We start from the raw sequence: 22,943 nt of genomic DNA on the forward strand, positions 1-22,943 counted from the left end.
TACGGGCAACAAAGGGCAATATTGCCAGGTATAAAATAAATGTAATGCGTAAGGAAAGTTTTGAAGGTCTATAGTCTTTTGAATAATTCATGTTACATTTCAGTTATATTAAACACTTTTAAAAGGTATATATACATTTCAACTTACCATAATATAATTTTTAATGAAATAATAACAAAATGATTACTCTTGACGTGGTTAGAGTATAAGGACTGTCCGTCGTCTGCTACGCATGGAATGAAAAAAGAAGATTGGAACACGAATTCCTGGGTTTCTTTTGAAACTGCTCAAATGACTTTCTTTGTTGAGTCTTATCGTTTCATTATTTTCCTAAGCTTTTATTAAATAACCATTTCAATTATGACGTCAATTGCAAGTCTCCAAGTAATTCGTACATGCAATAAAAAATTGTTACTAGCAATAATTACGCCTAGTGTTACATCCTACTGTTCAAACTTACATAGTTCGAACGCTTTCAACGGTACAGTATATCCAATTGAGTATGAGTATCGTACTTGTAATGTTGCTAATGGCAGGTGCACGATGTCCAGAGCCATGCTGACCAGCAAATTAAAACGTTCGCTTTTGCGACTACACTCGAGGACATTTGCAAAAACTTCAAGGTTGAACACGGATAGACCTGGTCCTATATCAACACTGAATCCACCAATAGAATACAGTTGTGACAACATCGCAGGAGTGGCAAAAGACAACTTTTGTGTCATTCCTAACTTCATAAGTGATGAGGAAGAAACAGTCTTGTTGAAGGAAATTGACAAACATTTCAGAGGAATCAGATATGAATATGATCATTGGGATAATGTAAGTTGTTTTTTATAGGTGTGTACTTCACAAAAGGAAAATGAAGTAAAACAAGTTTTGACACTATGTAAAACCTGATATTTTGCTTACCAGTCAAAACGTCCCCTTACCAAAACCTCCCCGCTTTTGGTCAAAATGTCCCCGTTTGTCAAAACGTCCCCATTGGTCAAAACATCCATGTAAGTCAAACGTCCCTGTCTATTACATTCATTCACAGTTGTGAATATATATTAATTTTAAGTTATAATTTGGCTAAGTTATCGGCATGCAAGTTGGATTACAGGCGCTAAATAAATCATGAAGGACTATATCGTTTAATTATATTTGGTATGAAAAAGGTATAGGCTATATGTTTTTCAATGATTTAACGAATTAAGGAAAACAAAAAATACAGTATTATACAAGAAAGAATTTGGATGCGTATACTATACAATATATATATCTATATAATATTTTAAATTGAGTGAAATCACTTATCGTTTATTTTACGAAGTAAAATTTTGTCACGGGTACGTGCCCCTGTTGATATTTGACATTTGAAGTATAGAAAATATTGAGCAGAGAGCATGTATATTTAGAATTAAGTATACATGTTTCGGCCCCTAAAAAGCGGTTAGTTCCGTTTTAGACCATTAGCACAATTGTACGTTATGCATGCATGCCTTGGTAACAATAGTGACCGATAGTCACGGCCAGGCACTTCCCGCGCATAAAAACTGTTTTCAACCTAAACTATACTTATCCTTGCTCTTTGATTTGAACTAAAAACATCCACACTTGCATTCCAACTGATTATAAAAGCGGCGACGTTTTGACTCACAGGGACGTTTTGACTGCAGGGACGTTTTGGTAAAAAGCAGGGACGTGTTGGTCTTAAAAAAGTGGGGACGTTTTGGTAAAGGGACGTTTTGATTGGATACCGATATTTTAGTGCATTTTGAAAGCAAACTAAAACTATAGTATAATATAATGTATTAATTGGGTTGCACTATAGTACTACTATAGCATTTGCATTTTACATGATACGATTTATATTATACTGTATGATACAATTATAATAACAAAATTTACATATAAACAAATCTGACCCACTGGATACATCCAAGTTTGTTGAAGAACATAGCTGATTTTCCTGACCACAATTATAATTGCAGGCAATACATGGATATCGAGAGACAGAGAAATCTAAATGGAGTTTAGCCACAGAAAACATATTACAGAGGGTGAGAGATGCTGCTTTCACTAAAGGAGCAACCCAATTGCCTCTTGTGCATGTCCTTGATTTAGCAGCAAATGGCTATATCAAGGCACACGTGGATAGTGTCAAGGTAAGAACAGATCTTCCATTGCATGTGTCAAGTTTGTGGTCACTCACTGTGAAGTTTGTGCTCATCCTATTTGTACAGTTTTAAATTGGCATTTTAATACCATGTGCATATTGCTGTTTTATGACAATGGGTGCTCTGGCCTCTGGTATTACAGCAGGTATTCATGCTCAGTATGATGTGATAAATGTGTGGATTTTTGTAACAGGAATGTAGAGGGTTGATCCCAATTCACCTCCTCTATGAGAAATTCCACCATGTTGTTATCTTGCCTACATTACTCACCTAATTGACAGAACAACCTTTAATAATGGAAATTGCTTGTTTCTAATCCAAAGAGTGCAAATGTAGTGGTGAAGAACTATTTTCAAGATTTTGTGATGCGTATGTGGGTAGAGGAGAGGTAGGGTGTGATTGACTCAAGCAACCAACTTATAAGAATTATGCTTTGCCCTAAATAGTGGACCTTGATGTCAACTTTATCCTGAAGTTCCACTTGTAAATAGATTTAAGGTCTGATAGAAATATTAAAATATCTTTATTCTCCACTAATAGTGACAATAGACCATTAAATAGGTTCTCAAAGTGATCATTAGAAACATCTTCTCTATAGTAACTAAAATGTTTTGAAACATAATGATTTTGAACTTGTTTAGCATGTCAGTGTGTTTCAACAACTTTTGTGAGGTTGCAGGAACAGCATAGATGGTTGTTCAGCAAGGTTTATGTATAATTGTCAGGTCAGCCTGGATGGTTTACAATAAACCATGTAGTCTTTAAACTGGTAGTTCTGATCAATTTCTGATACATTTGTTAGCCAAGGGTAGTTCAGATTGTCCAGATGTTAAGTCATCTAGCTAGTATTATGATGATATATAATAGATAACACCTAAAAATTTACCCAGAGTGTTGTAGATTTAATTATATGTACAGTAACTCTTGCTTTGTTTCCTTTACAGTTTTGTGGGCCAACTATTGCTGGTCTCTCTCTCATCTCGCCTTCTGTGTTAAGACTTGTTAAGGAAGATGACAGCACACTGTGGCTGAAGGCTGTGTTACCAGCAGGATCATTGTACATTATGAGGTAAGATTTTATTTTTATTTTTGTAACTTACCAAATAACTTGAAGGTAACTGATTGAGAGAGAAGAAAAAACTCTGAATATCTAAAAAAACATCGACAACAGTTATGGACTAGCCAATAGAGAACAGATATAAATTAATAACAAGTTTGTAACAATCAAGTTAAAAATTGCATTTACACATTTCTGACACATATACAGACAAGTGCATAGCCAGAAGATTGGGGCAGTAATAAAAATGAATAGGAGAATAATTTGCCACCCAATAGTTCATTCATGACATTCATGTTTAGTTGACCTTACTAACACATCTATACAGTATGAATAAAAATTTCATTTAAAACACCAAGACCAAGAAACAATAGATTCTTCTGCTGTCTTTTCATTACATTTGTATGTAATGTAACTTGCTTGTTTATCAATCTTAACCTGGTTCGTAACTTAATATCTAAGGAGTTTGATCTTGACATATTATCTTCTTTTGTGATTGCAAGTTTGGTAGTTTTACAAGTTTGCCATCTAATAAAATATCTAGAATTTGAGAAACTAGCAGTGCATCTCACACTGAAAGGCCTAATTAGGAGGATGGGTTTGATTTGAATGATATTTACAGGGTTCTGCCGCTGCCGGTCGGCGCCGGTCGGGCGCGACCAGCACGCTGAATTACCGACCGCCACAATCTGCCTGAGTGAGTTTCCGACCGGCACTTATTTTCGATAGGAACTCCAAAAAACAGCTCCATAGCCGGAGGGTCGAACGTACAGAAACAATTTGTTTGAGACTAGGGGAAATCCAGTTCATAACTGTTCAAAATATCCAACACATCACAGTGTCATACTTAGTAAATATTACCAGAGTTCCGCATTCCAGACCAATGACCGTTTTCCGTTTCCAACTTCCAATCGTACTTTTGATAGTTTCATTTATATCTATTTTTATCGCGCGAGACACAGGCACTATCCAGCTAGCTAGTACACATACTCAAAACACTCGGGAAACACTTCGTACAGAATACTCGGGAAGGGCCGTTTCCGGCCATCATGGGGTTTCCTAAACCCAAAATTTTCTTCTATGCTCCGCGCCAACCGATGGTGGCGCTCCGCTTAGACAGTCCTGCCGGCACTCAATCCACCCTGGGCAGAACCCTGTATTTACATTTCAAAATTAGCAATTAGGACAGTTGCAATGAGCCAGATCTTTTGCATTAAAACATCAAGTGGGCAAATTCCTGTTTCGTCCTCTATGCTTTTTTCCATCTCTCATTATGAGAGACAGCAAGTCTTCCTCCTCTGCCTGAAGAGAAAGAGGAGGAGGAAGGGCAGTAGAATTCATTAACCTTACCTTTCTCCACTATTATTATTATGCTTTTCAGAAACCAGATAAGGTTTGACTACACCCATGAGATTCTCAGGGATGAGGATTCGTATATAAGAGACGTGAAAGTAAACAAGGGACGTAGAGTCTCAGTCATGTTTCGTGATCAGCCAGTAGAAGATCACAGTTGAGGTGCAGGCAAGCGGAACACCTTTGGACAAATCACAGAAGAGTTTACTACAACATGTGGAGTAGTATTGTAACAGTCACTGGTGGCGCTCATCCTGTCTGGCTTCCTTTAAAATGTCAATAGTATTGCTTCTAGTAATTACCTTCAAATATACTAACCTGGTCAAGATTCACAAAATGGAATTTTTTCTTTACTGCACTATCAATGAAATAAAAAGCATGTTTATTCACTGGGACATTTCTTTTCCTTGACCCTTCTCAAATATTGATGAAGAATTTGGAGGACGGAGTGAAAGTTTCTCATTTCTGTGGATTCACTTTTGAGTGCTTTTGTACTTTATTCGCTACTAGGGTGTGCAAAAGTACAGGCATTTCAAACATGGGCAATGAGATGCTACTGGAATGTCCCTTTAAGCTTCTATTGATCATATTTAGATGTGGATGCAATACACAATGACCTTTATCCTTGTATTAGTTTATCAATACTATAATAGTCGTAGACAGACTGGTGTCTATTGTAAGCTGGGATCTGTATTCGACCATTTGACTGGTTAATGACCCAAAGGACAACCTGATCACTCTTTCTACAAAATTTTTACTCTTATTTGGATGATGTTTTAAAAGATGCTGGAATAAGGTGACATTTGAGCAGGGGAAGAAAAATTTCATCGTATGTTTTTGATGTTCTGCAGTGATTATTAAGTGCAAGTAAGTAAATGGTACAACTACAAGATATGTGCTGGATGCCATCAAGTCACGCATGTAGAGAACTTGTATGACAAATAATTGTTGATAGGTTATAATTCATTATATTCCAACGGTGCCGTTAACTTTCTTCTGTTCTACTTTGACCTTGTGTGGAATAAGTAAAAATACCTGATGAGCATCATCATCAAATAAAATGGCTGAATAACAGAGTCTAGCAGGCAGACTGTTAGGCATTATCTCCTTAGAATCTTTACAAAATTCTTTAGAAATATTGTTAGTCCAAATTCCAAAATACAGACTTTAGAGTGTGTCTAAAAATATATCCAAGGACAATTGTCCCAAATTTATCTTAACTTGCCATGATTGTTAGGAAACTATTCCTTTTAGTCTGTAACTCAAAAAGTCTGTAATCCAATCTAAGCATTTTCTTTTACAAAAAGTAAGTCTGAAAAAGTTGTATGCAATTGTGTGTATACTGGACTGTTTTAGAGATATTAGGTTAACTTTTTACACATGAGAGTTTATACTTATTGATCTCTTTTTAAACTGTGAAAGTGAATACGAAAATATAGCAAACACATTAAAGATAATGACACACATCAAACATTTTTTCATCTCTTGTATTTTTTTTCCATTCATAAAACTTAAGCAATGACACATCCTTATTGCAATAATGTGTTCAGATTCCAGTCTGCATGTTAAACATTTCATATGCCATAATAACAGTCAGCTACTTCCATCACCTCCACCCTCCATTTCATGTTCAACAATTTAATAACAACTCCTGCACAGCTGTCTTTCAGATGCTACTTAGATCAAATTTTGTGTCTCATTAGGTCAAAAGGGGATTGACTTGCTGCTCTGACGATGATAAATATTTAATAATCCATAACACACTTCACAATACATTAGTATCACCTTGTTAGTCTGCCCTTGTGGTGAATGTTACAGGTCACTTATCTCAATATTGTTTCCCTATGTATTTAACCTATTATCTAATACTCCCCCTCCTCCACCCCCTTCCCCCCACTTCAAGCCTGATTAATAAATAGGGTTAGGTGGCTGTACCTGTAGCTTTCCAGATATTAGTGAATACCAAACTCATCATTTAGCTTTTGTGTAATCTGAGTCACAACTGACAGCATCTGCTGATACAGGCAAGGTGTGTCACATGTTCATGTCCACACATGACACATGCCTTATCTTTCTGGTAATAGCATGTTTCATTCAACTCCATTCTATTCTCCATATCTTTTCCCCCTTCGTGCTTCTCTCTAGCTTCCATGGGGCTGCTACTGTCAGCTGTTTTGCATCCTGTTACATGTTGTACATGTATCGCACCATTTTGTAGTCTCCACCGTTTTTCTGCCACCTTTATTTTCATTCTATGCCATCGCTCTGTCCCCAATTTCTTTTTCCTTTCCTCTTTCCTTTCTTCCCGCCCGTGTCGACTGATCCGTTACTGTTCGTTTTGGCTGTTACTTGCAGAGCGTGTCCCGTTGATTTGATGTGGTTGAACAGCTTGTTCCTGGTGGGAAACTCGTGTTGACATACATTGCACAATAAAACATCCTGTAACAAAACAAATGTAACAAAAACATCAAATTATATATTAATGAAATTAGGCTACCTGTAATTCAGAACTCCTTCCAATGTTAAACTTACTGTGTAATGTCTCTTACTCTTCATAATCTGAAATTTCTCAAACCTTGTATTTGCTTCCCTTTATTTATACCTTCTTATGCCATCTTTTGTTGTGTGTAGTTTGGCTTCAATAACTAGTGAGGGAATGGGTGAATTTTATATTGCTATCCAACCTTGAAGAACCCCCTTCATTAATGTAAATGATAATTATGGTGGGGGTTCACAAAAACGAGCTTTCAGTAGTTTTCCAGTGAATCTCCCCAACCATTCTGTATATAACAATATATTGTCATTGTCATTCTTTGCATCATTACAACATAGTCACATAGTCTTATTTATACTGTTATATCTGTTGCAATAATTGAAATAAAGTTGAAATATATTTTCTTGGAAATCAACGCTGGACTCAGGTATGGTTAATAATATACACCGCAATCATACAGCTATGTTGTACGACGTGTTGAGATGTTTTTACATGTAATGCGCCTTTTAAGAATATATTTACATTACATTACAGCTATAAGGTTGGGCTGTAAGTTGCATACTGATCGGTAATTTAGTGAGTTTTAGAAAGAAAAAAAAAAACACATTTTGAAATAAATAGTTTGTTGTATCTCACCTGATTAGAAGAAACAGGTACTTTCTTTACAGTTGCCTGATTTACCTTGGGTTTCTTGGTTTTAGATTTAGGCCTTCTGCAATGAAATATTGGACAAAATGAAGGTAATTAAAACTAAAAAGGTGTACAGAATATCATAAATGGACATAGCAAATAAAATACTTGGAAAGTGCAAAGCAAACAGCTGAAGAATCAAGCCCTCCAAAACAAATAACAAACTAACAAGCAAACAGCTATTTCTTTTAAGCTTACAGTGAGTGTATCCATAGGAAAAAAGAAAGAAAAAAAAAATGGGGATTTGTTGCTATGAGGGAGAAAAAACAATGAAATCAATAACATAATGCTGTTAAGTTTAGTTACGGTCAGACTTGTCAGTGCTCAAATGAAGAGAGACAAAGCAGAACGAAGTTACTAGTGCTCTATCACATTTTCTCTATCACGTTTAGTCATCAAGAAGATAACGTACATTTATTATAGCAATGGTTTCAATTTGGTTGCAAGTTAACAAAAGTTGCCAATTTACAGTGAACAAGATTGCAGTTATTCAAACTAAGACACCCTTGTTGGCTTTTCAATTGAGCACGTATTAATTAGCTGGTAATTGAAATTTCCATCTGATTTTTCTGGAAATTTCCTCACCCAGACTATTATCAAATGAGTTTTTGCACATTAAGCATGCACATAAAGAAAACAGTGTCAACAAACTTTTCAAGCCATGAGCTACTTACTGTATACTCTCAGCTGGTTCCTTTTCTGTCGTCTCCTGCTCTGTGGTTTCCGTGACGACAGTCTCGTCACCATGTTTGACTGCTGAGTCTATGCCATTTGTCTCCTCTTGGGGTTTTTCTTGACTATCTAAAGTGAGTTTCTCTGAGAGTTTCGAGGCAATGTCTTCTCCTTCTTGTAAAGGAGCTGGACTTTCTTCTTCTTGATCCATGGCCTGCTTGAAACCCAAGAAACAGTTTATGCAGTTATAACTTGATATAATATACATGCAGTATAAAGACTTCTAACTTAATGTGAAGACAATTGAGTGACTGCCCATTAAGTATAAATACTGGACAACCAGAGTACCAGACCTTACTTATCCATTGTCTAAACAACAAATTGTCCACAAATATTTTGCAAAAATCACAATGACCAAGATGTACACTGTAGGAGAGATTTGGTCTCCTAAGAGTTTTGGACTACCATTAAAATTTATCCCAGTTTATACTGTTGAGAAATTTTCTTCTTTCTGCACCCTCAAGTCCGATTACATAACATATAGCAATCAAAGCAGGTGTATCATGAATATTCATAGCATACTATCACACTATTACATTGTCTCCTTGATCACTGCACAAAGCCACCAGATCTAGATACAAGCAATTTACCATGAAGTTAATTCAACGCGAGTACCGATTCTCACCACACATTGGACACAAGGACACCAAAAGAAGTTATTACTAAAACAACACCTGTATCTTAGTTTCTATCAAGAAGGCAGCCAGTAGTTGTTGGTGATTCTCAGTCCTAACAGAGACTGCTACTAGTGTGCACGATGTTGTAAGGTTCAATTTTCCAACAAAACATTAATTTCCTATTTCTAATATGCAGACAACTGACCTAAGAAATAATGAAAGAATAGATAAAAACTGAGTCGAGAAGAATAACCTTTTGATCCCTGATTGACAGAATGTCTGTACTTTGGAGTCTTTAGAGATATTACTTACGTCCTCAAGAGCACTTTGCATTTTCTTCTGTTGTCTTCTTTTCTTCTTCTGCTTCTTTGATAACCTTCAAAATATGGAAATTATTCATCAGGAATATAGCATGCATTATTCACAGTTATAAATCTTCCAAATGGTCATTTTTCAACAGATATATACCACTTGTGTAGAGATATACCTTTGTAGTAATGACATTCAAAGTGGAATTCAAGAGACCTGATTTGGAGGATATGCTAGATCTATTGAAGAAACCCTTTTGAAACTTGCTTTTCAAAATGTATACCAATCCCTAGCGTAGATTCTTCAACCCTTTATCTTTTTGCAAATGTACCAAGGCCAAGAAAACCTGCATGTAAGAGCTGGGATGGAGTTCAACTTGTTCAAGCTAGTCGCACCATTTTGGGCACAACAAACTAACTTCCTCACAGAAGTATTCACTAGTTGCCAGTAGACAAAGTAGAATGCAGAGAATGATCATGTTATTATGTGCAACATGTTACTCTAAATCATGTGATTCTCAAAAGATGGCCAGCAGGCCAGATCCGACCCACAACAGGTTGCAATCTGGATGGCACAAACACAATCTGGCACTAAATGGCTACTCAGGCCATCCATTAAGACCTCAGACTTGCGCACCCAAAGGGCAAACCCTGAACATTGCTCACTCTTGGAAAGGTGAGATTTTGATTCTGTTTGGCCCTTTGTTCCAGCCACTGCTTTTCTCTGGCCATTTAAGAGAAAATTAATTGAGGACCCTTTGCTGTAGACTACCCTTGCATGTTGGATATTAAGTTTCAATGATATTTGAATTAGATGTAAGCAACAACTCGTCTGTTGGACGACTACCAAAGCTGAGTTTGGTGGTCACACTTTTGGTCTTCTCGGACATTAATAATTTGCCCTGCACTTGATCACTCCTGACCACAATAAAGCACACAACACTCTTTATCATTTGTGTAAGTAATACGGCACAACATGCAAGATTTTTGTGGCTGGCAAGGTAGCTTATAGAAAATATTACCTTCATCAAACCCCACCCACTTGGGACAATTCTTATTCACTCTACTTCCATGTCCTGCTTCAAAGCACTTGTACTGACAGTATGAACATCTTTTTTCTATTAGATATAGGTAAGAAACTGTTCATACTGTCGGTAGGAGTGCATTGAAGCATATATGAGTGGACAGTTTAGTTTAGTATTGGCATTACAGAATTGTCCCAACTGTCTGTCAAATGCAGATAATACACAATGCATCAAAACTATATTATTCACGATGGTTTTCATATCTTACTTTTGTTTACTTTCTTCTTGTTCCACAGGTTCTTCTTCTCCATCCTCCTCTCCTCTGCTTTTCTCGCCATCTTCCTCATCCCTCTGTTTTGCTCTTCCTTGTTCTTCGTTCTCCAGCTCTTGTCTAAGAGCTGCTACATTTTCTTTGTGCCTTTTAGAGTTTTCATGATTTAGGAAACTGTAGGGAAGATTTTGGATTTTTGGTTTGTTTTTCAAAAAGCTGCAGGAAAACTAGCTTCAATCACTATAAGTATACATTCTTCATTCACAGAAAATTGTCACTGTTTTTTTATGAGCAATCATGATTCTGAAATGGTGCTTCATTGCTTTTTTGTTAAAGATCAAATGAAAATGTGGTTTAATATCCCCAACATCATGTTGTATTTGACATTTAACATCAATATTGTACTATCGTTCAGCTATCCTCCTAGACACGCCACCCACTGTTAGCAATTCCACCTCATTACACCTTCTTTGGCATTCTCTGTAAAGTTCAAGACCAGTTTCGTCTTGCTGACCTCTCAACCCTTCCAATCAGCTTGTGCCCCCTTCTTGCTCCTCTCATCTCCTTTCTACTCTTGAAACCATCCTACAAAATTACCTCCTATGTTAGGTTTACACCTTTCTCTCGGTTAGAGGTAAAACATACTTACGCCTTTTGGCTCCTGAAGGCTTTATTACATGCGACGCAGTAGAGGTCATTGACCTTATCATTCTCTGATGATTCCTCGGAATCTGCAACAAAGATCAAATGGTCATAGACATAGTTTAAAGGTGATGAGTGTTGATGAGGAAACACATCTTCATGAAGTGATGACATATTTACTGCACTTCTGCCAAACAGACTTGAAAATAGTCTGAAAAAGTCTGAAATAGTCTGAAAAAGATATTTGTGCCAAACTAACACAAAGAAACTCATATCTTTTACAGAAATGACTTACAATATGAAGAGTTTAAAGTAGGAAATGGAAGCAGTCGGAAGAATGCAACTCTGAAAATCTAACTGAGAAAATAAATAAAATATGTAACTATGCAAGAAATAATGTCAGAAATTACAGTTACATTAGAACCTATTTATCTACGAAAATTATGCATTTAAAACACTTTTAACCTATCGATTTATTAGTGTGACTGGCTAAGAAGTTTTACACCCCAATAGGAGAAATTATTCCATTTCATGTCAAAATGTTATGACATGCAAAAACAACAAATATCTTACAGAAATGACAGTGATCAATGTAATAAGAGATGCATAGCTTTAATTAATGAATGAATGATGGAACAATGTAGCAAACCATGTAAGAAAATATGTCACAATCTGCCAAGAAAGGTGTAAAGAAATATTGAAAATTTGTACGTCTTTGAGTCAATGTAGTAATGGCAATAACTCAAAGACTAATTACTAACAATAGAATGAATAAAAATATGTATTTTCTTTTTTAATTTTTTTTATATAGCGCTTTATACCAGCGATAGGTCTCCAAGTGCTTTACAGACGTTATATTATCCCTGGTCAATGATAACCTGTCCCAGAGACAAACCCTCCAGTCGGCAGCAGTTATATACTGCGCCCAATGACAAGTTACCTCATTTAACCCCTGGGTGAAGAGAGGCAAGTGAGATAAAGCATCTTGCCCAAGGACACAACTAGGCAGGAATCGAACCAGCAATCCTTGGATCACAAGTCCGACGCCTTAGCCAATTGGCCACCACGCTCTCAATGTATGAGAGTCTATAAGAAATATATCACCAATTACCCAAGCCAGGAAATACCAAAATATCACAATGCCTACCACTTTCCTCGCTAAGTGAATCGCCATACTCAGCGGCCATGTCTCTCTCCATCTGCTGGAAATCGGCTTCGAGTTCGTCCATGGCTTTTTGACCTTTGCTGATATATTCATGAACTTTTCTGAAATAAAGCAGGTAAACCTTCTAGAGAGGAATGTTACGCTAAAACATTTCACGTTGATCAGTTATTAAATTAGTATTTGAAAACAAAAAAGCAAAATAACCCTCTATGATCTTGACAAAGATCACCATTGGTTCAATGGATATATTTCCTTTACCAATTAAAAACACAGCCTCAGATATTAAGCTTCAGATCTGTAGGCAGAACAAGAACCATTAAACTTGACCAAACTAGAGATGATATTTGCATGATTAGGATTACTGTTACAAAACTGTGGCTTAATGAGATCCAGAATCTCTATAAATGTGTTTTATTCTTCAAAGTGTAGCTCCTTGACTCAGCTTTAAACCTCACGTTAACATGCTTTCCAGCTCAAACTCTTAACTTGATGTATCTCAGCCCCCAGCTACTGCTGTGTCAATATATCTATTCTCTTGGCTTCCTATACCCTATCAACCCAGACCTGTAAAATGAGCACTTTGTAGGGCCTTAAAATTAGGGGTACCAATTGTAAATTGAGGCAATTGCACACCAGAGATGTTTATCTCCCTTTCCAAATTGACTGACTTTATTGGACGGTCCAACAACAGTTATAACACCAATGCAGAGGCATGCATCTTACTTGGCTCTCTCTATTCGTTGCTTCTCCAGTCTTTCTGCATTTTTCCTGGCAGTCTCTGCTGCTTTCTCCTCCATTTGCCTCTAGAGAATTCAAAGGATCAAGAATATTTATGACATGCAATACTTACAGGTACACCAACTTTCTCCATTCCATGGATGAAAGTTTCCCTTTGTGGTCTATGCCAGATGGATCTAAATTCACTTTAGTCAAAGTCCTTCAACAATCGTAATTCTGTTATAAATACTTCATCGTAACTCTAATTTTTGTTTGGCTGTGTTCACCACATGCAAGACTTATGATTATGAAAAGTTTGAGAAAGCCATCATAGACAAAGCTACCCATAAATAAAGATATAAACTCTTATCAACATAAGTATTATCAGGGGCGGATCCAGGGGGGGGCCGACCCGGCCCCGGCCCCCCCTTTTTGGAAATCAGTTGCGTTTTTTTATGTGGGAGTACTTCAAATTCCTAATAGGCATAACTTGGTGAAAGAAAAGCCTATATATCCAGCTGCTCTTCCCTGAAACGCGATCGTTTTTATTCCAAATTTGAAACTAAGGCAATTACCAGGCCTACGCGACATCACATATTAATTAGATACGGCTCAGTACTATAGTGCTGACTATTACTGTCAGGGAAAATCAATGCACAGTTAGCAAGTATATCATAATTATCTGAATGAAACGGGGTGTAGGCGGTTTTACACTATCTAACGCAACATAGTCGCCAAGAACCTGAAGTATTTTTAAGGGAGGACCCAAGGAACATGAACTTATAGCATGCTCCTCGTGGTGAAACATAATTGCACCTATTAGGTGAATTGAGTGTACTGTTAATAGTAGGAGAGACTAGTGTAGGTTCTTATGACCAACTAGACCGGTTTCTGCTCTCAAACTTTATAGGAGGAGCTTCATCAGTAGTAGCCTTTGAATATTTTATATTCGGCCTGGGCGTCTCGTTCTCAAAATGCATCTATTTTCTGTGCACGAGTTTTTATGGACTCATAGTGCAGCTATAAGAGCATCTAAAAGAGCTTCGTGTGAACCTTGAGAGTCAGCTGATTCTTCGTTAATATGAAACCTTGAGTTAACAAGTAAACCTTTGAGATTTTGGGCCCTTTTGTATAGGCTAGAATCGGTTCTTTTGGAAACAGTTTGGATAATTCCGCGTGCAGGGGCGTAGCGAGCGAGGGGGGGGTGGGTAGTGTATATAATAATTTGGTCGCTGTCGGCAAATTTTGGGTCTGTCGGCAAAAGGAGAAAAGGTGAAGAGAGCGGAAGGGGAAGAAAGAAGGAAAGCTGAATAGAGAAAAGGAGAACGGAGCTTCTTTATCGGTTATTTCGATTTTCCTGTTCTTCATCTGATAAACCATTCACCAATCCAATCACCCGACGCCTGCAAGCTAAAAACCTCTCGGCAAATAACTGATAATGTCACGGCCGTCAGTATAGCTACTGTAGCCAGGCTCAGCTAAGCGAGTGCCAGAATCGCCGGCAACTCAGTGAAAGAAATGGAATTAAAGGCTTCCGTATAGGCCGTAGCCCATGAGTCGTGCTATCGTGTGCAACGTGTTGTTATTATCCTCTGTTCAGAATGACGTCATCGCAGATGTCATTCGTTCTCCGTGGAAAACTTAAGGGCACGGCTCACGAATTGTACACAATTTTTAACGTTTCTCGCTTGTATATCAATGAATGTTGTTATTTCTCATTACCGGAAAGTTTTCTGAACATTTTCATCACGAAGTTTCACTATTTCAACGATCGGTTGAAGAGAAAACACAGTTCGATAATTGGTCCCAATTAATTCTTCTTCTGCCGACTGCCATAAAAATAATATCGAAATGGAAATTCTACGGTGCCAAATTTGACTTAAAATATGCACCAGATTGCATCTAAGGACGTTTCAAAACTAAAAATTTTCCAAAGGGGAGGGGGACACCCCCTCCCCTTAGACCCCTCCCCCATTTCAGTCACCACTTCCAGATCCGTCGGCAAATCAAATTTGACTTAAAATATGCACCAGATTGCATCTTAGGACGTTTCAAAACTAAAAATTTTCCAAAGGGGAGGGGGACACCCCCTCCCCTTAGACCCCTCCCCCATTTCAGTCACCACTTCCAGATCCGTCGGCAAATCAAATTTGACTTAAAATATACACCACATTGCATCTGAGGACGTTTCAAAACTAAAAATTTTCCAAAGGGAGGGGAACCCCCTCCCCTTAGACCCCTCCCCCATTTCAGTCACCACTTCCAGATCCGTCGGCAAATCAAATTTGTTGCGTTAGATAGTGTAAAACCGCCTACACCCCCCTTTCATTAATAAGTATATCATAATTATCTCATTGAACATATCTTGTTTTATGTTTTTTCTTGGGGTGAATCTGGCCTCATAATTTTCGCGCAAAAGAAAAAAACGAATCGACGCAATAATAGTGTATGCATTGTACATGCACTGTTGAGCGTTCTTAAATATGTGTCTATCGAGAAAAAATATGTGCCCAAAAAAGCGTGTCTGCAACGTTTCTGGTTTTCTAGTTTTTGGCGAAATGTTTCACCATTTTGCATCTAAGCACTCACAATTAACCAAAAATTTCCAAGGGGGAGGGGGCCCCTCCCCTAGACCCCTCCCCCAGGACGCAGATTACTAAAGTGCTACCATCGGGATGTCGGCCCCCCCTTTCTCAAAATCCTGGATCCGCCCCTGATTATGAAAACATTTTCAAAAACATCTAGAAAAGTCTTGGACATTTTATGGATGACGTCCCAATGTATTAACCAGCCAAAATTAAACATGTTCTACTTGTGAGTCAAACAAAAAGTTACCAACCTTTCTGGCTTGTACTCTCTTATCACGTTTTCTAGCAAAGGACACCAGTTGCTGTAAGAGGAGATAATTAACAATATGATTAATACATTGTTCCACATCTTGTTTCACAAAATAGGCACAAATAGTTGGTAACCACTTGTTAGGAAGACAACAACCCCACCCCTCCCCCTTCTACTCTTGCTCCCCTCATTTGTTGTATGCAAATAAGGCTAAACCTTCATGTAACATGTAACAGGTGCTGTGGCCAAGTGGATAAAGGCAGTGGCATTTGAAGCAATGAGGCTTAGCAATTAGGAGGTTCGTGGTTTGATTTGGTTCATGGTTTGTTTGGTTTGATCCCTGGCCAGATCATAGTAGGGTGGGGTTTTCATTCAAGAGCAATCTACAGTTTTCCCATCTGAAATGACTTTCTAACTTGAAAAGATTCTAAATTTGAGTTAAAATGTTGAATTGGAAGCCACCCGACATGAAAGTTGTAATCCATAAGCCTTTGCGGGCTTCTACCACATTCGTCATCAAAATAACTAGTACCTGATTATTATTATTATTATTATAACAGCTCCAAAAGTGTTTTATAGGCTCCAGTAATAGTATGTCCTCAATGAATTATTATCCCAGAAATATGACTTTTTCAAGGTTTCCAGCCTGTTGTCTCACTACCATATCAAACTAACAACACATATTTCCCTACAGACTTTTTTCTTGGCAAGAAGCACAATGATGTACAGCTTGCTGTTAAAACACAAAGCCACTTTAAACAATAATAAGGAGCAAATGTAGCCATTTATTGCTAAAGAAAATGTCATCTCTTTTTCACATGAAATCTTTCTTGGTATTTCATATTTTAAGTAGAAATACTCCAGAATGTTCTTCCATATTTCATTGCCTTGATTGCATTATTTTTAATGATTCAAATTTTTCTGTAACTTCTTTCCAAGAAAGAGTTTACAAGTCCACTTACTGGTCCATAAGAGACTGATATATAATCTCCACATAATTATCTCATGTGAAAAATCTCCATTAATTGATTTCACTCAAAATCCGTAACCTTCACACAATTTGGTCGACCATGTCTGTCTATCACAGCCCACTTGATTTATCTTTCTAATTTACCATTGAGAAAGCCCCCATCGATACGTGCCATCATTTCTGTGGCATCTGCTGTGGTATCTACATAGTATAGTATTGATATTCATCGGGGAAAGCCTGTCAAAACTATCAAAACCGGAGACTCACTCTGACTTGTTCATTCCATTCCTTCTTTCCTGCATCTCTGATCTTCTTGTTTTCTTTCTCCATCAGTTTTGACATCTTCCCGTTTGCCGCCTGTCTCGTATCGTACTGCTCCACCCAGACGAACGATCTGGATGTGAAGTAACTCAGCCAGTAATTGTAGAATGGCTGAACCACCTGAAAGTGAAGGACATTGAGGTTAAAAAACAGATAGAAAAGTTAAGAGTAGAAAGAAAAACAAAACACCGAGCAAATGTCATTAACATATCATTCACCTGATACATGATATTTTTTGATAGGTTTTGAGGAGCAACAGCTGTAATGAGTCAAATCATTTTACCTTTTTAGTCGAGTCAAGTGATAGACTGGAGACACTGTATTACCTCTATGTAAAAATTTATGAAAAAAAAAGCCTTCATCAATTCACTTCACATTTACAATTTTCAGTGACTTAAGTGATTCGAGTGACTCTTTAGAACAATGGCAGGGACTCTCTTGACAGCAACAGTTGGGGGTTTGTGGACAACTCTGACATCCACAGGGGGTTTGTGGGGGGGATAAAGTTTGGGAAACCCTGCTCTAAATGCTCCACAAAAGTAGGTCAGGTATGCCCAATAACTTCAGGGCCCACTATCATGGCAGACCGACTATCAAGGTACTGATTCTTTCATGATTGGTATCTGTGAGAGTGTTTCTCAATTTAAACTCACTTCTTCATAATCACTTGTAGAATTGCCAAATGTAGGAACTTCATAGTCACTGTCATCTTCTTCTTTGTACCGTTTGTCCTCTTCTGCGATCTTACTAAATACGTCAGTATAAACAGAGTAGAAACCCTGAATAATTACAACAGAAGAGAGATAAAGCTGTTGATAGTGTTTTTATAACTTATAGTGTCATTCTCTCTGGTTTAAGCAAATCTGCAACATCCAAACTGAGTTGTAAAGTTAAATCCTTTTTAAGGATGAAGTGGAGATGGACATTTAGTAAAAATTTCCTTTAGATTGTAGTTTAAAATTAATTTACCTGGACACCGTCATCAAAACCGCTATATACCGAGGAACTGATGTATGGCATGATGTTGATGAAGGGACTTAAATATATTTACCTGGTCACTGTCATCAAATCTGCTATATTCTGAGTAACTGAAGTATGGCATGATGTTGATGAAGTCACTTAAATATATTTACCTGGTCACTGTCATCAAATCCGCTATATTCTGAGTAACTGAAGTATGGCATGATGTTGATGAAGTCACTTAAATATATTTACCTGGTCACTGTCATCAAATCCACTATATGCCGAGGAACTGAAGTATGGCATGATGTTGATGAAGTCACTTAAATATATTTACCTGGTCACTGTCATCAAATCCGCTATATGCCGAGGAACTGAAGTATGGCATGATGTTGATGAAGTCATCTTGGTAATCATCCCCAAAACCTTTCGAGAGACAAAAACATCCAAATGAATTACAAGAAATTCTTCAAGGAGGATTTCCTTGAAAGGTTAAACATTTGTTTCACTGAAGAAGTCTGTGTATTGCATATCATGACTTACTTAAGTTACATGATTAAAAAAAGCCAATACTGATATACGGCCCACTTCAATAGGAATACTAGGGAATAATTAAGTGGTTAGATTTTTCGAATATGGTAAACAAGGAGCCCGGGCATCCAGCATATAGAATTTTTCAAGCACTGAGTAGCCCTGTAACAGTAGATTTCTTGTATTGGAATTTAAAAAAGGAAATAAAAAAAGTGGTGTTGTGTAAGCTTGCACGGTTTCGTGAAAACTTACAACCGGTTTTTCTCTAGCAAAAAACCAAATCTGGCTCATAAACCGGTTTTTTTCCCCCTCCCAAATTGCATTGAAAACATCCAAATCTCGATCGCTAAGATGCGTATTTTTGAAGCTTTACCAACAGCGTGTTCAAGTATGTTCGTTCGCAGTAAATTGTTAAAAATAAGAAGAATAAATTCAAGAAATGTTACTGCCTTCATGACTCTCATTTTATAACCCACGTTAACTAAACTGAAGTAAATATGTTGAAAAGAAATGTGTTAGTAAAATTTTTTCTTAAAGTTTTAACATCACGTACACGTATCGTTTGTCTTGTGTTTACTGTACTTCACGAAGTTCAAATTCGTGTTCAGAAAAAAAATATCACGTTCATGTTAAATGTTATATTATATGTTATATTTTCGGAGATGAGGGCCGAGCGTAAACCCCATTATGACCAATTGAAGATCGTAAACAAAAATGCCTTACAATATGATTGGTCCAATGAAGGTACCAAATTGCACGAGGCTTTAGCCATGTTCGCGGGTGGTATCTTGGCGGTAAAATAAATTTCTCTTCAAGGAGTGAAGAGAATTTACCGTCTACACTTTCAAGTACAAGTTGAAAAATATCCCTGGCAAAAGCGGGGATTAGGTCGGCAAAGAATATAAATTGTTAACGTTTAAGTTGGAAACATGTGTTCTTCAACGCAAACGAAAAACCAACTGAGAGACGCCTTGTCTGATAACTGATAAGAAGAAATGTTTAAAGGAAACTTACAAAGAAAATAAAATCTATTAGCGTACAAAGGAGAATTGTCCCAACAGCAACATCTGTAATTTCCAGCCATGTATGCAACATTTTTACTCCTTTAATATTCCTTGACTCAAGCATGACGCCAGGTGTGTCTTGTGAATAATGGACTGTGATTGTTCTAATGTTACTTGTTGCATCTTAGTTGTTAAACTCAGAGCCCCCCCCCCCCCGTGATTGTTCTAAAGTTACTTGTTGCATCTTAGTTGTTAAACTCAGAGCCCCCCCCCGTGATTGTTCATTGTTCTAATGTTATTTGTTGCTTCTTAGTTGTTAAACTCCCAGAGCCCCCCCTCCTGCGACTGTACATGTCGTGTGGTATTGTGGATTGCGCAATGTACCTTTCAAGTTTTAACGTTCATTTTTTGAACACGAACTGTGATCAATGTGTTTGAAAAGATTTTCTCCATATCCTCTACTATTAAATTGAAGTTGAATAATAAGAACAAAACAAAGAGGACAAACACGTCGGATATAATTTATTTTGAACTGCATCTTGTCATTTGAGTGTGTACTTCTCACAACTACTAACGTTGGCCACCAAGGTCAGTTCAATACTACAAGGTACCTAACTGATGCACGCATATAAGGGCTGCATAGCCTAATGTTAGGCCTAGCTATCCACCCTCAAGCACTGATTATGGCGTGTGCCGATCGTAGCTGACAATGTCGTCTTTCAGAAAAGCTTTCTCTTGTTGCAATTTACTTTCATATTGCAAAAAGAACAGTAAATAGGAGAAACCAAAGTCAACAAACATTGTTTTTTCCAGTATTTGCAATTCACATTTCGGTTTTTTCGGTTTTTCGGTTTTCTTAAAATAAAAAATAGTACCGAAATTCGGTTGGAAAAAACCGGTTTCGGTACTAAAACCGGTTTACCGTGCAAGCCTAGTGTTGTGCCAGCTTACCAGTTCAGATATACAGAGACTGTTTTAATAACCTGGGATTTTAAAGCATCAAAATTTACAGTATGACCCAAAAGTATCTCTGAACAAGGGAATTTCATGTTACCATGGTTAGCTATTGATGGGATACAGTACCCAGAATGTTTGAGATTACCTCCTTTGATGATCGCTTCTCGGTGCTTGTCGTACCAAGCTCTCTCTTGTGGATCACTTAGAACTTCATAGGCCTTCTGGATGAAACCGAACACTTTTGTGCTCTCCTCAATATTGTCTGGGTTCTTATCTATAAAATACAAAGATATCTGGAGTTTGAATTGTGTATGGAATCGTTGGTGGTCCTAGCATCACAAAGTTAGTGTAGCATGGTTGGTCCAATTATGATGCATTTATTAAGCCTTTGCAATATGTTTCATTTTTAATGACACAAACATGCACATCTACATTTTTGGGGTGTTGAGGGATCTCTTGGCAATTTCCGTGACAGAATCTTCACAATATATGCCATACAACTACTTGAACCTTTTAATATAACATTAATACAGTTTCTGAAGGTAAAGAAAGAATTCCAGAATTCACTCTACCTTTTGTTAGTTTATGCAAATATAATGAACAGCGGTCATACTAATTAGCTACAACAACAGGCCCATTTCACGACAACTCACGACAACTCAAGACAACAAGTTAAAAATACCATCAAATACAATGGTTGTAATCAGAGTGTATCTGGAAACACGATTAAAACTACCTGAAACCATCGTGCATACATATTTTTCACAGGAAAATCTGTTTATGTCGTAAAAATAGTCAACTTTCTCTGTATGTAGAATTGGACGACGTGATGCTATTGTGCTTGCGCAATGACTTTGGACCGCACCATTATGATATGAATGGGTTTGTGTTAGTGTTTGGGAACTACCTTTGTGTACAGTGTCAGTAGGGTGGGTTGACCATGGAGCTATAAACAGATGGGTTGATGAAAGAAAGCACCAATGATGAAAGAAAGAAAGAAGGAAACAAGGACAAAAAAAAATTGAGACAGAAAAATGAGTTCAGGAACAAAAGAAATGAAGAAAGAAACAAAGAAATACATGTAAATAAAACTATATTATGAAGAGTTCATTACATTGACACAAGTGTGTGGGCACCATTCTTGACTTAAAAATTGCACTTATCTGTATTGTAATGGTGAGGTCTAATATCATTGCGCAAGCGCAATAGCATCACGTCGTCCAATTCTACGGACGGAGAAAGTTGACGATTTTTATGACAAAAACAGTTTTTCCCGTGGAAAATATGTATGCACGATGGTTCCAGTCAGTTTTAACGTGTTCCCAGATACACTCTGATTACTACCTTTGTATCTGATGGTATTTTAAACTTGTTGTCTTGAGTTGTCGTGAGTTGTTGTGAAATGGGCCTGTTGACCCTAATTATTACGACCCATGAACACGTACAATCTGAAAGTTCTAAAAGGAATAGCCAAACTGTCTAGCATATGTAGGTAATTTAACACAAAATAGCGCCTAATTATGGCCTAAATAAAGTAATTGCCAGCACTGACGATTTGGACATAGGGCCTATAGGCCATGGCCTACATTACTTAAGTATAGCTTTGCATATACGCGACTGAGTGTAAGTTAGGCCTAACGTTAGTTGTCATACCAGGATGCCACTTTAACGCCAACTTTCGGTAAGCTTTCTTCAGTTTCGTATCATCTGCATCTCTGTCAACCTGGAGAACTTCATAATGGCATTTCATGGAAGCCATAATGTTCAAAGTGATTATCGAAACGATTCTATATGAATTCAGTTGCTGAAGGGCTGTATCACAGAGAGATTGTTGCCTAACTCTCTGCAATCTCGGCAGTGTTTACATGCAACATGCGCTAGCTGAGGATTGTAATCAAGCGCTTATCATGTATGTTGAATGATGTATACAATTAGTCTGAACTATTTTGTTATCATTTCATAGTATTGATCATAATATGCTATAAGTCCGTCAAAATACTCTTGAAATTGATATACTAAGCTAAAATACACATATTGTTCAGAGAGATTATAGGCATACAATGGAGTATATGAAGATATATATTTTTTTTGTTATGAAACACATGTGTACACCACATATGTGTAAGATA

At 37.3% G+C, this 22,943-nt stretch overlaps 2 protein-coding genes across 3 annotated transcripts; one reads left to right on the forward strand and one right to left on the reverse strand.

Moving 5' to 3' along the window:
• Positions 1 to 210: 210 nt before the first annotated feature.
• Positions 211 to 6,043, forward strand: LOC139978474 (alpha-ketoglutarate-dependent dioxygenase alkB homolog 7, mitochondrial-like). The gene is made up of 4 exons (XM_071988740.1): positions 211 to 822; positions 1,977 to 2,150; positions 3,107 to 3,231; positions 4,601 to 6,043. Exons 1-4 carry the CDS (start codon positions 361 to 363, stop codon positions 4,731 to 4,733), a joined length of 894 nt encoding a protein of 297 aa, XP_071844841.1. The 5' UTR covers positions 211 to 360; the 3' UTR covers positions 4,734 to 6,043.
• Positions 6,042 to 22,867, reverse strand: LOC139978433 (dnaJ homolog subfamily C member 21-like). Of its 2 annotated transcripts, XM_071988656.1 has the most exons (14): positions 22,468 to 22,867; positions 20,960 to 21,088; positions 18,660 to 18,748; positions 18,016 to 18,141; positions 17,309 to 17,482; positions 16,073 to 16,123; positions 13,240 to 13,319; positions 12,499 to 12,617; positions 11,359 to 11,440; positions 10,707 to 10,883; positions 9,418 to 9,481; positions 8,431 to 8,642; positions 7,703 to 7,778; positions 6,042 to 7,011 (listed from the first exon to the last, which is right to left on the reverse strand). In XM_071988656.1, the coding sequence occupies exons 1-14, from the start codon at positions 22,571 to 22,573 to the stop codon at positions 6,820 to 6,822; spliced, it is 1,677 nt and encodes a 558-aa protein (XP_071844757.1). In that variant the 5' UTR covers positions 22,574 to 22,867; the 3' UTR covers positions 6,042 to 6,819. The 2 variants fall into 2 exon arrangements, with proteins under 2 accessions (XP_071844757.1, XP_071844766.1); XM_071988665.1 differs by lacking the exons at positions 18,660 to 18,748; positions 20,960 to 21,088; positions 22,468 to 22,867 and adding an exon at positions 18,496 to 18,561.
• Positions 22,868 to 22,943: the final 76 nt, after the last annotated feature.

The sequence above is a fragment of the Apostichopus japonicus genome, chromosome 2 (assembly GCF_037975245.1).
Source record: "Apostichopus japonicus isolate 1M-3 chromosome 2, ASM3797524v1, whole genome shotgun sequence".
NCBI classification, from domain to species: Eukaryota; Metazoa; Echinodermata; class Holothuroidea; order Aspidochirotida; family Stichopodidae; genus Apostichopus; species Apostichopus japonicus.